Raw genomic sequence first — 18,629 nt, forward strand, 5'->3', positions numbered from 1 at the left:
GGAAGATCTTAGAATATATAAGTTGTCAAAATTCATACTACTTATCTCTTAAATAAAATTAAAAGAATATCAAAAATGAGAATATTGCTAATAGACAAATTTCACCAGTATTAAAAACTGTATCATTTTAACTTTTTCACTGATGTCAGGTAGGGAAGCAATTTCAATCTCAAACATTTATCTTAGTAAAATTTAATCTACATTTTTGTCAACTTGGAAACAGATCCGAAGAATATGCTTCCAGAAGGTGTTTTAAGTATGTCAATATGAACAGCATCCACATAATCAAAAGCATTAACCACAAATAAATATCATTTAAGTTGCATGTCTATTGAGAAATATTAGTGGTTGTGGACTTCTGTTTAAATTACTTACCAAAGGCCCAAGTTTTCCTTCAGGACCTTGAACACCAGGATTTCCTGTCAAACCCTGAAAATAAAAAAGCAACTGTCAGTTTGTTGCTGACCTGCAGCTGAAGTAAAGATTCTTAAGAGTAAAACTAGTGTTGCTTTTTTGTCAACTGAATAGAATGACAGTTCTGTAAATCAAGTAAATTTTTAAGTGATGTATTGTTAAAATAAAATTTGTCAGAATTTCTCTGCCAAAATTACTTTACTTGCTATATTGCTATAAAAGTATGTTTACAAATATTTATAAATTCTTTACTTGCTAACAAGTAAAGTTATAAAATTTGACAAACAGAATTTTTTTCTCATGCCAAGTGATAAAGCTATTAATACATACTCCTTTGAGAAAGAGAGAGGAGAAGTTACTGTGTTTTCTATATATGATAAAAATAACAAATCAGTACTTTTTAAAATAATGAATTGGATCAAAACCATAAAAACAAAGAAATGTTCTAAACTGTAAAAACAAACTAAATTTAAAAACAAACAAACAAAAACCCTTTCAATGCATGCCCAGGAGCACTTTTCCCCACTGATGTAGCAAACACTTGCTACATTCTTACCCGAGCACCTGGAAGCCCAGGTTCGCCTGGACGTCCTGGATCTCCCTGGCTTCCTTTGGGTCCTGAAGAACCTACAGGACCCCGTTCTCCTTGAGCACCCTGTACCGAGGCAAAGCAGATGCATGAAGAAAAAGAGTATAGAAAAACAAAAGCAAGCCGAAGTAAAATTACTGTTTTACAAATCAAGGCACTAATATAACATCCAAATCAAGGAACTAATATAACATACAAAATTTTGTCACCAAATTCCTCCAACTAGCATCCTTCTCCCCTATGCCTCTTAATACAGGAATTACACAAGAGAGAATTGGGGTTAGGCCTGATATCTGTATCCATCTCCTTTCTGGATCTGAGCCCATGCAGGTCATAGCTAGATCACCGTGCTGAAAAATGGCATCTTCTGGAGCACCCCCCATGTAAGTATCAACGTTGACAGGGCAACCTCACCTTTGGCCCAGGTAAACCATCAGAGCCTGGAAAACCACGATTGCCAGGAGCACCCTACAAATGACCAAAATGTGATTCTTAATTGTCATTGATATTTTTGCATATGTAATGAATAGATTATTTTTATTTTTAGTACTATAAAGTTTTAGGAGCCATGATCAAGCCAACATGGCTACAGATATGCATGAGAAAAATCTGACTCGACAGAAAAAATTTAAAATTTTGAAGAATATATAAGTACTGAGCCAAATAATTCTTCAAATCAAGAAATATTCTGCACTTTGGGAGGCCAAGACAGGCAGATCACCTGAGGTCAGGAGTTCAAGACCAGCCTGGCCAACATGGTGAAAACCTGTCTCTACTAAAAATATAAAAATTAGCTGGGTATAGTGGCAGGTACCTGTATCCCAGCTACTCAAGAGGCTGAGGCACAAGAATTTCTTGAACCTGGGAGGCAGAGGTTGCAGTGAGCCAAGATGGTGTCACTGCACTCCAGCCTGGGCAACAGAGCAAGACTCTGTCAGAGAAAAAAAAAAAAAAAGGGAAGGAAGGAAATATTCTAACGATTCATTGTAAAATTAAACAGAGGAAACATAGCTAGAGATGAGAGGCAAAGGTACCATCTATAGCAATTAAAATGTCAACAATAACATTCATTAATGAGATTTTTGTGAAACCCTTTGCATTCTCCAAAGCTCTAGATAAATGTGAGACTATTGTTCTTCTTTTCAGATCTGTCTCACTATGCTCCAGTCACAGCTACCTCTTCTAGTCTTTAAAATCACCAGGTCCTTTCTGCCCTTCTAGCTTTTCATTTGCTTTTTCCTCTGCTAAGAATGTTCTTTCTTCCAAGTTTTCTACTGGCTTAAAGTCATCTTCAGGTCTCAGATAAAATGCTATCTTCTCAGAGGATCCTGTTTCCTAACCACTGAATCTAACATTACAACACTGACATACATGCGTAGTTACTCTCCAACGTGTCATGCCTTTATTTAGTGTGTGTATGGCACTTTTTAAAGTGTGTACATACATTTTTATTTACCCGTTGACTTGTTTATTGTTTACCTCTCCACTAAAATAAACAACTATTTACTAGTCTCCACATGAGGACTAGGATCATAACCTTCTTGTTCACTGATACAATGCCAAGCACAGATGGCTCAAATTGGCATAGAGTAGTGATATAACCAATATTAGTTGAATAAATGAATAATGATTAGTCAGTTGTCTCTTTTTTTTTTTTTTTTTTGAGACAGAGTCTTGCTCTGTCGCCCAGGCTGTAGTGCAGTGGCGCAATCTTGGCTCGCTGCAAGCTCCGCCCCCTGGGTTCATGCTATTCTCCTGCCTCAGCCTCCCGAGTAGCTGGGTCTACAGGTGCCCGCCACAACGCCCAGCTCATTTTTTGTATTTTTAGTAGAGACGGGGTTTCACCGTGTTAGCCAGGATGGTCTTGATCTCCTGACCTCGTGATCTGCCCGCCTCAGCCTCCCAAAGTGCTGGGATTACAGGCATGAGCCACTGTGCCTGGCCATTAGTTGGCTCTTTCTATTTGCACATAACTGTACTGAACTGTGCAAGGAACCTGCAAGCATTTCTCTTAACTCCTCTAGTTTTCCTTACTATTCTTAGACTTACTCACATAATTCCCTCACAACTATAAGAATGTGTTGTATTATTCAAATTTACCCTTTCTCCCACTGGCCCTGGAGGACCAACTGTTCCTGGGTCACCTCTGGGACCTCTTTTGCCTTCTTCACCAGGTGGGCCTATCGGACCCTGAATACCATGTGGCCCCTGTTAAAAACAGAAGGACAGTTACCAGAAAGACCCATTCAACCAGTGAATTATAGTTGGAAGTCTCCTTTAACGAAGTCAGTCACAAATTTTAAAGTATATGGAACGATGAGATATTTTCATCTCAAGCTATTATAATTCTCATTATTATTTTAAACCCCTGAGCATTTTGAGCTGTACACTTCTAGACAATACTATGTTCTTCTTATCATTAAAACAATGAAACCTTACTGGTTCCCCTTTTGGGCCAGCTTCTCCTTTGAAACCTGGAACTCCTGGATCACCCTGAAAAAAATATATTGATATTTGTAAGAACCAGGACATTTTGCTAGTCCAATCTGCTCAAATTAGTTACAGTAAATGGGTTTTAAAAATTCTCTCCAGTTGAGTCTGCTTTGCATCAGTAGTATAATATAACCATTTCTAAATGAATGTATGTGAATATGTTAATATGTGTAAATTTTCATAAAATTCAGTATAATTTGGTAGCTGTTTAATTTATAGTGGTCTTTAAGATATTTATTTTTTTAATTATGTTTTTTATCACGTGTAGTAGAATAAATAGAATTATTGAGTTATTAATCAAATTTGAAAATTAAAATTGGAACTATCAATAACTTCTATAGATAAATATATTTAGGCTGTATTTTAGGATGTGAAACTGTTTACCCAGAATCAAAATAATTTTATATTTATGCTATATTTATTGAGAATTTAGCAACTTCAAATAGGGCATTTCACTCTTGGAGTGTTCGAGGGTTTTTCTATAGGTGTGTCTTTAAATACCAACTGTAATTTAGGTTGTAAGAACCGGATTACAAAATTCAAAACTTGGTGAAATCAAATGTGACACTAGCAACATTCATGTTTTAATAAATCTGTCACCAGCACTTAAAGAGAATTTATCAGCATGACCACATTACTTGGAACAGAATTGAAAATATTTGTTTAAATATTTATTTTTATACATCAAGCTAAAAGCTATTAAGCACAACTTCTCAGTTGCTTTATTATGGGTTCATCAAAATATTTTTCTAATAAATAATTTCTGTAAAATATTAAAACATTTAATCTGACATTCAGTCTGATTAATATATTTGAATCAGTCTTTAAGAATAACTCTCAAGAAATAGTTGCTGAACCAATTTTTAGCCAAATTGTCATTATAAATTCCTGTTGAAGCTCTATACTTCCTCACACTGGCTTGCATAATATTTTTATAGTATTTATTATTCAATTACTCATAAAAGTCTATGAGGTGAACCATAAAGTTATAACCTTATTATTTTAAATAAAAGAACACTAAAATTTAACATACTGCAATAATGTTCCCACTTAGAATTTAAACATCTACATTGTACCACAATATTTGGCTTTCACAAAGACTCCCATCTTCCCTCATTTGGGTAAGTCACATTATCTATGTTTCATTGCATCACATTACATGTTATTACTCTTGGTAGTTAGATTACACTAAAGGATGACAGTTCTTTCAAAGGTCATTACCAGTTGGCCTCGAATTCCCTGAGGACCAGTGCTACCCTGAGGTCCTGGAGATCCAGGAGGCCCTGCCGAGCCAGGAGGACCAGAGGTACCCGGAGAGCCCTATTAAACAGCAAGAGTGATGTGATAAGTAGAGACACAGGTAACAGTCTGGGGCCAATGTCTAAAGAATCATGTCCATTTGAGCTTCACATGGCATAAATGCATTACTCACCGTTGGGCCTTTGGCACCAGGAGTACCATCAGTTCCTATTGCACCCTAAAAGGTACATTAAAAGTATATAATAAAATATTAAGCAATATCTAGATACAAATGTGGTAGTAGACAGATGTCCAGCCATCTTCAAAAAGGAAGTAGAAGCATTTTTTAAACATCAGCCACCATTATATCATAAAAATTACTTTTTTGACTAATTCTCTTTTACATAAAATAGGTAAAACTTACAGAGTTGACAAGGGAAACACATTTTTTCACAGTTGTAAGCACTCATTCAGAATTCAGAGAATATATTAAATTTTATATTGCAAAATAGCTAGAAAAAGAGGACTTAAAATGTTCCCAACACATAGAAGTGATATATGCTCAATGGGATGGATATCTTAAATACCCTGACTTGATTATTACACATCTTAGGCATATAACAAAACATTACAGGTATCCCCCTAAATATGTATAAATGTTATGTATCAAAAAAAAAAATAGGTTGAATTTGTTCTGATGTTACAAGAAATGTCCAGCTTTCTGGGCTGGTTCTTAGATATGCCACAAACTTACAGGAAGACCTGGAGAGCCAACTGGACCTGGGGGCCCAGTTTCACCTCTCTGCCCCTGAGGACCTTCAGGGCCTCGCGCCCCTGTAGGACCTGCTTCTCCCTAAAAGGGTGCAAAGGGAAATGTTAATTTAAGAAAAATACAAGAGTGGCATTGTACAAAGTTGACTGCTTATTTGGAATTTTACATTTGAAACCCAAATATTTAAAGAGGCCAAAGAGGATTATAAGAGATATGTGCCCAACCAAGCTTAAGGAGTGCACTCACTTTCCCATTTCCTTCTTAAGGGATGATGCTGGTGGCCTCTTCACTAGGAATATTCTCCATATCCAATCTCCAGTTAGAGAAATCCTACACCAGGGTTAGCTTAAGTTCCCTCTCCTCTGAACCTCCACAAAATCTGGAATTTTTCTTACCACATCTGTCAGAATTTACACTTACTACATATTAAACAGTTAAGATAATCTAAGTTCATAAAGAAAAACTAGAAACCTACACCTCAGGCACACCGAGTTACTCAAAGAATAAGATATTCTTAAATGTTTTTTATTTAAGATATTTATCAAAGAATAGATAATCTTAAATCTGCATGGTTTACTTTTAATATGTTCTTCCATAAATGCTCAGGTTATTCAAGCCCATTTCTGTATAAATAGTGTATACATTCAGACTCTTTAACACAAATCAAATGAGGGAGAAAACCTGACCGACCCACTGTATTTAAAGGGGTTGTTTCTATTCAACGTAAAGCTAGACATTTCAAGTCTAGCAATTTACTGCACAATTAAAGCTTCATGCAATCATTAGAGGATAAATCATATTATTTTCCAATATTTATAAAGCAACTTAATATCAGCTAAAATGTGCTGCAAGATTCAGACAATAGTTTTCCAAATTTGTGAGACTCACTGTAAAAAGTCTATATAAAATTTCATACCATCATTACAGAACAAGAAATTGTTTCCTTGCTATATAAGCAATATAACAAATCATATTTCAGAGTATAAGATTTCAGTTGTAAAATTCAATTCCACTGACCTTCAAGAAAGCATTTATCAGTAAAGTGAAAAACATCTGGACTACAAATGTCTAATCAACTTAATTTTTGGCAACCTTATAAGCAAAATACCATCTATTTTTAAACCAAAGAAACAACACTTCTTTGATAAGAATTAAAAGATATTTTTTAAAATGCAACATTAAAAGCAGAGTGAAGTGGTTAAGGTAACTTAATAGCTCCCTTTATTTCAAGCCAAGATAGTGAGTCCAGCTGGCAAATAAAAATGCCTAGTTGAGTTTTAATTCATATAAACAATAACTTTTAGCATAAGTTTTTCTCATGCAATATTTGGGACATACGTATACTACACATGTATTCTTTGCTTATCTGAAATTCAAACTTCACTTGGCTTCTGTATTTTATCTTGCTTATTATGTACCTATATGGATCTAATCATAAAGGGGCCTGGAAAACCAAAATTCTAAGCCTTAGGAATATCATCAGTATCAGTAAAGCATATTGAATCTCTATTTCACTTCACTGAAATACAAAGAACTGGATTTAGAAGTTTATTCTTTAGTCAGAGAGCAGAGACCATGGCAGAACTTTGTAGGAAAAGCAGGACCCTGTCCAAAAACAAAGATCCAGGAATTTTATGGTGGAGAGATGCAGGAAGGAAAAGACAGAAAATTTCTAACAGAAACAGTTTTGCTAGATGTTTGAGTTTTATTAAGCAGTTTTCAGTAGCCAACAACCAGTGCCACAAACACCCAGGAGGAGAGAGAAGTAACCAGAGTGAATGGTTGGGTTGTGTAAACTATGATTGCTAGTGAAGTTAAAGTAAATCCCATGAAAGTTGGAGTATAAACCTCTTTCTGCTAATTCATAGATCTGAGAATATTTCCTTAACCAGAACTCAGTTTGGGGCCAGAGGGTCTCACAAAAAGAGGGAAGGGATTTTGCATGTTTTGAAAGGGTTATACAGAGAGTCTGGGCCAGAGTCTGTGGTAGTAACATTATTAGGACTTCAGGGAGAAGATCAGATTCAGAGGAGACCCAAGGAGATCCCACCCACTTGAGTTTACACTGAGTTCTCAGTGAACACGGGGAAAGGAATTAAGGCACTGTTTTCAAGCAGCAGCATCCCCATAGCACCGTGTTTGAATATGTCATTAGAGAGAGCCTAAAGAATAATTTGACTTGGTGATTCTCACATTTTCAAGGAATATCTGAAACGTTAGCTACAGACATTTTTCTTCAAATCCAATTTGAGTAGCACAACTAATAAGAAGCATGAACCTACATTTAGGGTGTCCTCTGCATCAGGCTCTATGTGATGGGTTTATGTAGATGATGTCACTTAATCCTCAACAAAATTCCATGAGAAAACAAGGTTTGGAGGGGCCAGGTGACTGTCTGTGACCGCAGTCATTTTTGTACAGCATAATCTTGTGCATAATCTCTTCAGGATGAAGAAAGTCATTGCCAAAGGGAAACACGGCATCGGGGGGAATCAGATGTGTTATATTGTTTATGACTTGAAAGAGGTATTCTAAATTAAATCACCAGTTTATCTAATGTAATCCTAATGTCCTTCTACTGTCATCCTTGAATTTATCTGAAAGTACTAAGAGAAAGAACCAATTGTGACTCACTACAAATGTAAGTCATCCCACAGAATACTTTAATCATTCCTATATAGAGAGCGAAATATTCTCCATGCCCACTCCTTTAATGGCTGCATAGAATTGGGTTGGGGGTCTGGGGGAGTGCAGAGTGATAACAAATGTTAGGTGAAAGAACAGCCTTTTGACAGCATCTAATTTATTTTAACCTACTATTGTTTGGAACTTTCTGCTGTTTATTACTTCCAAGTACTCTATTCAAGAATAGAGAATAGAGTTCCAATTCAGTTTAAAGCTCCTATTCCTTAGAGCTGTTTTGATTGTCTGGCATTAGAGTCCTAACACATCAGGTTCTTTGATATTATAAGGGTACAATTATAAGTGATTCTCCTTTAATTATATTTATACAGTTAATTTTATTTTTTCATTTATCTTTTTCCATGTAATAATGAACAAAGGGCATACTCTAGGCTCTTTCCTTAGTTAAAAGTAACTTCCACACTTTTCAATTAATTAAATGTCATTCTTCACTTTGGGGCTCATGTAATCATGTAGAGTTAAATACTGTATATTAACATTAACGTCTTACCTTCATTCCAGGATTTCCTGGAAAACCAGAAGAGCCTGGTATCCCAAGAGGACCCTATTAAAAGAAACCAGAGAAGTAATCAGACATGTATTTAATTAGTATCTAATTAGGTCATTTTTAAGTCTTTGGTGTCATTTTGTATTTGTCACATAAGAATAACCTGCCTTTCACTTTAAAATTACAAAGATAATAGTCTAATTTCATTATAAGTACCTTTCGACATCAATCTAAAGTAATGCTAAAAGACATATCCAAGGTATTAAATATAATTGGATTACTCAAATAGCATATAGGATTAAATCAATCACAAACATAAAGTGTTTCAAACAATTGCCTCTTGAGAGATGTACTTTCTTTGTGTTAATCAAATAATACAGTTTTTAGAAAGTTACATTTTATATCAAAATCTAGTACTTCGTTCTGTAAAAATGATGCTTAAGAACCACTTGGAGGCCAGGCGTGGTGGCTCTCGCCTGTAATCCCAGCACTTTGGGAGGCCAAGGCAGGCAGATCACCTGAGGTCAGGAGCTGGAGACCAGCCTGGCCAATGTGGTGAAACCCAGTCTCTACTAAAAATACAAAAATTAGCTAGGTGTGATGGCAGGTGCCTGTAATCCTGGCTACTTGGGAGGCTGAGGTAGGAGAATTGCTGGGACCTGGAAGGTGGAGGCTGCAGTGAGCTGTGATTGCGCCATTGCACTCCAACCTAGAGTGAGACTCCATCTCCAAAAAAAAAGAAAAAAAAAATTCTGGATATTTTAGAGAGGTTTTTCAGGCAATAACAAGTGGATATTTATATTACCCTCCATTTGGAAAGGCATGCATAGAATTTAAGCCATTGATTAAAAGACTAAATTTAAAAGAAGTGAGTATAAGAGGAATTCTAGTACAGATTATTCTGACTCTTCAAGGACTGTACTTTAATCTCATCAGTTTTGAATTAATAAAAGCCCTTTCAAAGTATACTTATTTTTTCATTCTATGTTTTGTTTCCTACTTATGAGAAACAGGAAGAAAAGATCCCTGGGGCAAATGATTTCAATTACTATAATTATACTTTACTTTTGGCTAATAGCTTTAAATTTTTTTCTTTTATGATCATTGTCTTGGCCCATGTTGACCATGAATATTTCCTACAATACCTTCTCTCTTTCCCTCATAATATTTTCTTTCCTTGGTATTTTGTTAGCATAATTTACCTTGTAGAGCTTGACTCAACTTTTCCTATTGGAGTAAAATAAAATTGTTCCATGGACTATTTATTTAGGAGCATTTTCAGTAGCAACTTTGTGCTCAATTACTACATTAAAAAATGACTATAGATAACATTCTATAAATATATTTGTGCTATTATAAAACACCACTTTTTGGTTTCCTGCAGCAGCTATCCACATTAATGACCCTATGGAATCATCTGTTGAGCTTTAAAAAATACTGATTTCTGAGTCTACCTCTAGAGATTACATTTTAATTGGATTGGACATCAATATTTTTAAGTTTCCAGGTAATTCTAATGTACAGTCAAAGTTGAGAACCACTAATTTCATGATGAACAGATAAAGTTTACTACATGATGCCTACAATATAAGTATGTACATTTTACTAGCAACCAGTGTTAATCATATATGAAATAATTTATTCTAGATACCATTATATCTTCCTTTTAAAAGTCAGGGCACTGCTATTAAAGTCACATAATTGATGGGAAAAGCACATGTATAATAAATTGCTCTAAAGTTCAGAAAATAACTTTATGTCTTGAAGCTCTTTTTAAAAATTAAATTAGTTTTATTTTGCTTGTAAAGATATAATTTAAGTGTCCTTGACAGAATAGTAGTAGAGACCTTGATCCACAGCACTGTTTCAACTAAAATCTACTTCAGCTCCACACATCTCTTAGGATCCTTTGTACCTCTGGGTAACTCAGCAGTTAATGAGCAGCAATTGAGGCTATTCACATGGGAGAACTATTGCAAGTAAGGGAATTTAAAAAAGGGCATATGTTCGAAATGTGTCAAATTTAAAATATTTGCCTTTGTTTATAATTTACAATTCATTCTTTGTTTATAATTTACAGATGATTCTTTAGTCTTAGCCATCTTCATTTCATCATCCACATTACCAGGAGATGATCTTTCTGGTCATAAAGTTCCTATGTTTAAAATCTCTGAATGATCTCACATTAATTACAATAGAAAAGAACTCAAAAGTCCTTTAAGTGTGTAAGTACAGCTCTTCATGATCTAGATCTAGCTATTTAGCTAATTTGCAATAGTTAAATAAGTATCCAGATTTCCATCTTCAAGCGTGAATTAAAGGTTCATAGTTACAGAGGATTACCTATGAAATACTGCAAGATGGTCTGAAGCAAAATACAATAGCCTTGTCCACACCAAGCACAAAAAAGCACAGTATACAAAATATTGGTACACACTGAGACCTCATCATTTCTCATTCCATGTTACACTTTTACTCCCACAGCTGTATGTATTGCCTGTATGTTAAAAATTTCCAAAACTACATTTGAAATTCAAATTTCTATCCTGAGCTCCACTCTTGCAAATCTAATCACAAAATTGAACTCATTTATTCCCATTCTAAACTCAAACTCACAAACGGTATCCTGTTCCTCTTTCTTTATTTCCAATTTCAGATAAATTACATCATCCATCAAACACTTTAAACCAGAAATCTACTGGGCCATGTCCATTAGAGTTGTTAGCTCACTGACATGCAGTCGGCCTCTGTTACTACCATAATAAGTTTAGTTCACATCTTTGTAATTTCTTTCTGGAATTATGCCAGTGGTATTCAAACTCATTCTTTATTCTTAGCCGTCTTCATTTTATCTTCAAACATTACCAACAGATTATCCTCTGGTCATAAAGTTCGTATGTTTAAAATCCCTGAATGATCTCACTTTTTTTTTTTTTTTTTTTTTTTTGAGATGGAGTCTTGCTCTGTCGCCCAGGCTGGAGTGCAGTGGCCGGATCTCAGCTCACTGCAAGCCCCGCCTCCCAGGTTCAGGCCATTCTCCTGCCTCAGCCTCCCGAGTAGCTGGGACTACAGGCACCCGCCACTGCGCCCGGCTAATTTTTTTGTATTTTTTAGTAGAGACGGGGTTTCACCGTGTTAGCCAGGATGGTCTCAATCTCCTGACCTCGTGATCCGCCCATCTCGGCCTCCCAAAGTGCTGGGATTACAGGCTTGAGCCACCGCGCCCGGCCTGATCTCACATTAACTACTATAGAAAAAAGCTCAAAAACCATTTAACATGGTAAGTATAGTCCTTCATGATCCAGCTCCCGCCTCTCAATCCAATTTTGCCTTCCTAGAATTTTCTGAGCCCACTGTGTTTTCTCATCCATGTATCCTCTGGACAATGTTATATTCTTGCCCATTTTATATATTAAATACTTATTTTCAGGACTTGACTTGAAAGTTGTTCCCACACCTGAAGTTGTATACTATATTATGGAGTTAACAATTATGTTACATAACAATATTAATATCTCTGTTCCTTAATAGAACAGTGTTGAAGAAGTACTGTGTGTCCATCAGCTTTTTATTCCAAGTGTCTGGAACATGGTGAGTGCTCTGTAAATGTTTTTGAATATACAAATGGAAGAACGCATGAATAAATTAATGAATTAATATGAAAGTAATATAACTCACCATTGGTCCAGGTTTTCCAGGCATACCATGTGCACCTCGTTGTCCCTAATTAAGAGAAAAAGGAGAAGATAGGATAAGATTACATTTTATACTGTATTTTCTCATAATTTATTTGCTTTATAAAAAATTTCCATGTTAAAAATTGAAGAATAAATATTAAAGTTAACTGACAATAACCCTCACTCAGTTAATAGCAATATAAATACATTTACACAAGCTGATATGGTAGTCATAAATGCATCTATCCTTATAGCAATAAGAAATAAAATCAAGATTGAGAAAATGAAACTGATTAAAATGATTCTTTTTACTTTAATGTATCATCTTCTAACATATGAACTCAGAGACAATGAAAATTTGAACACCTCAATATTCTTAATAGCCAGATTAACTCAGAGAAGCAATGTCCAGAAAATAAAACACACAGAAAGAGATAAATGAAGTTATAATGAATCCTGTGGGTTTCACCCAGGACTCCCTTAAGTACTGAAGTATTCATCCTGTCAGCTGCTGATGGCTCGCTATTGAGACATTCCCTAGGAATTGCCCTCAGCTAAAGGGAATTAGCTCTCTCAAGACTGCACTCTTTCCTTGGTCAATGCAGGGATACAAAGCATTGGCCCTTATTTGAGACAAGCCTGCAAGAGCCATCTCAGCTCCACAGTTCCCCTGAAATTGACTGAGATCTCTGTTGCAATTGCAACACAGTTCAATTTCTCCCTCTGACAAACCCTGCTTTTATTCATTCCTTGAAAAATAGTTTCTAAGAGTACTCACCAATAAATTTCCTGTACTGTATACAAGTCACTTTCCTGAGGCTGTTTCCTAGGAAACCTGACCTAAGACCCTAAGACCATTGATGCCAGAGTGGTTACAAGAAAGCAAACTCTAAAATGGGATTTTTAAGCTGGATTTCCCACTGGTCAGCTGGTGACAGTCGGAGTATGAATCACCCTTGGCATGCTGCGATGGCACAATGGCAAATATTGTCACCAGTGGTGAACAGAGATATTTTAAGGGAATGGGCTAGTGGTGCAATATCTTGGGCATTTGAGAAGAATTAAGAAAATGACAATTATAAAGCTGATGGAATTGCATGGGTCTTGTATAGTGTATCTATTGGAGAAAGACACTAAAAGGCTGATGGTGATTAATCACCAATGCAAGACTCCTTGGCAGCATTTTTTTAAATTCTCATCTTCTGCAACCAGAGAGAAGAAAAAGCTGAATAACAGGCCAAGCACAGGGCTTAATGCAAGACTATGAGAGCGCGTGGGATGGTTGAATTCTCAAACCTAGAAAGTCTGTTATGTCATGGTCAGGGTCCTGGATTGAGAGGAGTGGCATTAGGATATGTGCATCAACACACTGAAGAACTTCAGCTGGGCCTGGTGACTTATGCCTGTAATTCCAGCACTTTCGGAGGCTGAGACTGGAGGATTGCTTGAAGCCAGGAGTTTTAGACCAGCTTGGGCAACAATGTGAGACTCCATTTCTACAAAAAAAATTAGCCAGTAATGGTGGTATGCGCCTGTAGTCCCAGCTATTTGGGAGCCTGAGGTGAGAGTATCACTTGAGCCCAGGAGTTCAAGGCTACAGTGAGCTATGATTGTGCCACTGCCCTGTAGCCTGGGCAACAGAGTAAGACCCTGTCCTCAAAATTAAAACGAAAAAAAAAAAAACTTTAAAATCTCAGGTCCATCTAAAGTCACTGGGCCTAGAGAAGTGGCCCATTCCCCCCATTAATAGTTGGTACTTCTCTCTTGTTGAAGATGATACCTAAGCTTCTACTTTGGCAGACAACTTAAGCCTCACTTCTGTATACCAGACCAATAACTAGCACCACTACTTTTTAAAAAAGATATCATACACCAAAGCACCTATAAGACCTAAACATTAGGTAGAGGTGGGATCTGAGAAAGAATGTATGGGTCTTGGTCCTGAAGGCACTGTATCAAAAAACAGAATACAAAGTTGGAAACCTTTAATGATGTGGATACACTGTCTCATGATATTACAATTTAACACCCTGGTAAGAACCCTGAGAAATAGTGCTAACATGGGAGACAGTTCTTAGAAATGTGGGAAGAGCAATAGCCCATGCTGGGGCAGAAATGTCAGACCTCCCTTGGCAGACAGTAGAAGAAAGCACAGAGAAGTGAGCATACTATATTGATAGATGATGTTAGCCTAGATAAGCCAATAGTTGACTATATTCTATAATATCCTCTATATCCCCTTAGGACACTCTGCTTACTAAACTGATATAGAATGGGCTGGTGAGAGGGTCTTGCACTTTCCAAATCAGGGCCTTGAATTTGGTACTGTTGAGTAGCTCTGAGTCGGTCGTCCGCTATGGGCTGGAGGTAATAGCAGAGACAGTGTAAACCTGGGATTGCTAAGAGTAATGGTGATGATCGGATCTTGAAATAATAGAGGAAAGGTGACAGTCCTTAACTCTCTAAAGCAAAGTAGGTGTAAAGTAATGAACTATAAGTTTGAAATATTAGTCAGCATAGCCTGACCTTCAGAGAGTTGTGAAAGGAATAATTAGAATATGCCTCCTATACAGATTCAAGTTACATAAATAGTCTGCAAGAATATTTCTCAATCTGTATAATTAAAATGAATCAAAGACAGGTGATCAGGAGACTCAGCTCTTTCGAAGAGTGCACTCAGAGTACCCACCTTTTAGGAGTATGAGGAACATAAAATAAAATGCTTGGAAGAATTCTTGGCATACAATAAGGTTTTGATAAATGTCTCTTATTATTGTAATTTTATTAGTATATCCAAGTTTGTGTTTTTCTATGGACTATATTCCAAGCTGCTATATGTATTCATTATTTTCTTAATTTTTGTATTAAAGTAGACAACAAATGTACTGTGGCTGTATGTTAACATTAAAAGCAAAGGGAAGGTTGTTCAAGAATTCTCTGTACTTTATTTTCAACTTTTCTGTAAAACTGACTTTATTCCAAAAGAAAAAGAAAAAAAAAAAGGTGACCAGTACTGTTAATTTCATTTAAAAGGCAAGTTCAGTAAACTAAATCTAAAAATGAATTGAAATATACATCTCAGCAATATAAGTAAAAGCAGATATACTTACAGGAGCACCCTGTGGCCCAAGTCTCCCTCTCTCTCCTGGCATTCCCCTCGGACCCTATGACGATAGAGAAGAAATATGTCTTGAAGCACCTAATTTGAAATGTAGGGTAGTCTGACTACCCCACTCAATCCAATTGAGACTCAAGATAATTGGCCACCAAGCAGTAGTATTTCCAGGGGCAATGTTGGGTTTGAAAAACTCTCCCCATTTGGAGATAAATAACCTATCACCCCTTACATAGATAGATTTCACTTAACCTGGCTTTAATGGGCTAAATCTACAATAATCTTGATTTGATCACTGTGTATAGAAAAAGAATAAGGGCATTCAACTGGTAAGAGAAACAATGAAATGTTGAAAGCCTTTGCTATTAGAAGGGCTCAACTCTCTTGTGCTTGTCTATCAGCTAGTAATCAAGATTATTTTACCAGCCAACTTACGTTCTCCATTTATTTTTACTTTTCATTAAAAAATTCTCTTGTTATAATCTAAAAGGCAAGGAAATATAACCTTAGAAATTTAAGAAACAAGAAAACCAGCACATACCAGAGGACCCATGGCACCCATTGAACCAGTGGGGCCAGCTTCACCCTAAAACAAAAATGAGAATACATTACAGTATGAGAAGCCTATAACTGATACTCACATCACTTTGCTCTGTGTGTGTAATTTTAAAAGCATATTTTCAAAGAGGGCATATGAAAGATGTACTTTTGACATAGGATCTCAGAATGTTGTTCTATTACTTCTTCTCAAAATGCAATAGTAGTATAGTTTTAAAGAAATACATATAAATTAATATTGGGGACTTAAGATTGATGGAAACTATCATACCTAGCCGCAGTAACTAGTCTCAGGAAAGGACTTATCTATTTCTGATATGTCTCAAGTAAAACTTTACAAAGCTAAAATTGATTGTAATATTATCTTAAGATCTATTCTAGGAGACTTAGAAATAAAAAATTTTAAAGTCAAATGATTTCCACATTAGGTCATGATGTTTTCCACTAAAAATTCCGTTATACTTCCTTGATGTTTTTTCTGCCTGTAGAAATACAAATAAATTTTGAGAAGAAACAATGGGTAGAGGGTCTTGGTATTAAAGGAGTACTCAATAATGGGACTAATGAACTATCTAAATCTTTCAGATATTTTTTAAGACAAAAACTGAATGATTGTATTTTAGAAGATAGATTCACAGTGCCATCTTCATATGAAGACAACACCCATCCTACACTGGCAGACACCCAGTGCCATGGAGGCTGTTCTTGGGGGCATATTAAGTCATGTCATGGTAAAGCCGTTGCCACTCATCTTTGAAAAATTACGTTTATTTACCTAACCATCTATTTATAGCCCTCTCTCCTGCTGAATTAAGATGGTTCTGAAAAATGTGTAAACATTTGAAGCAAAACTAAGAAGCCAAAGTGAGGTTACAGTGAGATAATTATAAGATTACCTTGGAACCAGGTGCTCCAACTTCGCCTTTAGGGCCTTCAAGACCTTTGTGTCCCTGAGAAGAAAAATATAAATTTGTATTTGTATCCTGTTTTTTTTCAATTCTCAAAGGCATAAAAGAAGAACCAAAAATAAGCTTGCAGAAATTGCCTTATAAAAATGAATCTCAAATTTAAAGTTGTTGCTCAAAATATTTTCAAATTCTCAACCTATTCTGAAAGCTTATTCAAGGAAAATTAGAGTTTTCGCCTTTAAATAACATTTTCAGCTTGCAATGTTCTCACCCTTCAAACATTTGTGACTTTGTAGAAATTTAATCTGTAGCTACAAATAAAAAACTTATAGTGGCTTTAGAGGAAACACATAACTACAGAGTTCATATAGTTATAAAATATCATTTGTATTCAAGGTGAATGTTCAAAATACTTAATAACGAGTATAGCAGCAGACCAGACATCTTAATCAAAATCTCAATTACTCAAAACAGAGGCCAGTGTATATTGATTGAAAATCACTATTTGATATTATGACAAATAGATTAGATAGATGATAGATTCTACATACGTAAACAATACATAATAGTTACATCGTAATTATCTTCAGTAATAAAAAAAGGCATTCTATTGCTTTCCAAGTCTAGGTAGACTGGGCCCCTTCTGTGACCTAGTACTCTCTATCTCTACCACGTCACCTCTTCCACTATATAGGAATTGCCTAAATTTTCATCCATATTCCCCATTAGCCTGAAGCTTCAGGTCAGAGATTTTTCTCATTCATCACTGTATCCTCTTTTGTAGCATAGTGTCCAGTACACAGTAAGAACTCAAAATATATTTCTTTATTGAATCAAATTAAACCCAAAGGAAATGTATAAAAAACTTATGATTTCAGTAACCACAGATAAATACTGCTACCATAGACAGTTAAGGACAATCAACAAATTGACTAGTAAAGATTTTGAAGGTAATGCTCCCCAGAGCCTATTCACTAAACTACAGTATCTGAGAGGATTACAATAGATTGAACTTACTCGGTGACCCTTCAGACCTGGAAGACCAGGAGCCCCAGGAAAGCCACGAGCTCCCTGGAAGGAAAACATAGATAAGGCATTTTAGAGTCAATAAGGATGCAAAATTCCTTAATATATCATTTTCCACAAAAAATAGCTAGTACACAGTTTTCCAGCAACATATTAAGAAGAACAACAACAACAAAAAGCAATATACTTTTATCTGTCAAAATATATCTGGGTGACCAAAATTAGCAAAGTAAATATGCTGTTAGAAATGTAAACATGACTTATACAAGGATACAAATTAATACCAGGTATTGAGTTAATGACATTTAGAATTTTTCACATGACATCACTGTGTTATAATTATTAGTGAAAACAAAATATAAGCATGAATCAATATGTCCAATATGAGAATTGACTATACCAAGGTAGAGAAAAAATATTCAGGAGAGAAATTCGAGATAAAAATATCCTTTTCTTTCTTTATTGTGCTTTATTTATGGTACAACATTAAATGCCTTTGTAGCAAACCAATGTTTTTATTTTCTATGAATTTCTGAATATTGGCAGCAGAATATGATGGGAAGAATAGTATTATAATGTGGTCAGGAATTTTTAAAATAAATTGTTTAGGAGAAACTTTGTGGATTTATAATTATTTTTAAAGCTAAA

The 18,629-nt window shown here is 35.6% G+C and overlaps 1 protein-coding gene across 2 annotated transcripts in view; it reads right to left on the reverse strand.

The window, feature by feature from the left end:
* COL5A2 (collagen type V alpha 2 chain) overlaps positions 1 to 18,629 on the reverse strand; it is a 72,902-nt gene that overhangs the window by 31,787 nt on the left and 22,486 nt on the right. For both annotated transcript variants that reach the window (XM_077957304.1, XM_015110521.3), the window contains exons 11-24: positions 17,973 to 18,026; positions 16,944 to 16,997; positions 16,031 to 16,075; positions 15,485 to 15,538; positions 12,376 to 12,420; positions 8,701 to 8,754; positions 5,490 to 5,588; positions 4,929 to 4,973; positions 4,718 to 4,816; positions 3,443 to 3,496; positions 3,104 to 3,211; positions 1,418 to 1,471; positions 971 to 1,069; positions 376 to 429 (exon numbers count right to left, since the gene is read on the reverse strand). In XM_077957304.1, coding sequence (XP_077813430.1) covers positions 376 to 429; positions 971 to 1,069; positions 1,418 to 1,471; positions 3,104 to 3,211; positions 3,443 to 3,496; positions 4,718 to 4,816; positions 4,929 to 4,973; positions 5,490 to 5,588; positions 8,701 to 8,754; positions 12,376 to 12,420; positions 15,485 to 15,538; positions 16,031 to 16,075; positions 16,944 to 16,997; positions 17,973 to 18,026 — 918 coding nt within the window. The remainder of the gene's footprint in view (positions 1 to 375; positions 430 to 970; positions 1,070 to 1,417; positions 1,472 to 3,103; positions 3,212 to 3,442; positions 3,497 to 4,717; positions 4,817 to 4,928; positions 4,974 to 5,489; positions 5,589 to 8,700; positions 8,755 to 12,375; positions 12,421 to 15,484; positions 15,539 to 16,030; positions 16,076 to 16,943; positions 16,998 to 17,972; positions 18,027 to 18,629) is intronic.

The sequence above is a fragment of the Macaca mulatta genome, chromosome 12 (assembly GCF_049350105.2).
Source record: "Macaca mulatta isolate MMU2019108-1 chromosome 12, T2T-MMU8v2.0, whole genome shotgun sequence".
Lineage (NCBI taxonomy): Eukaryota > Metazoa > Chordata > Mammalia > Primates > Cercopithecidae > Macaca > Macaca mulatta.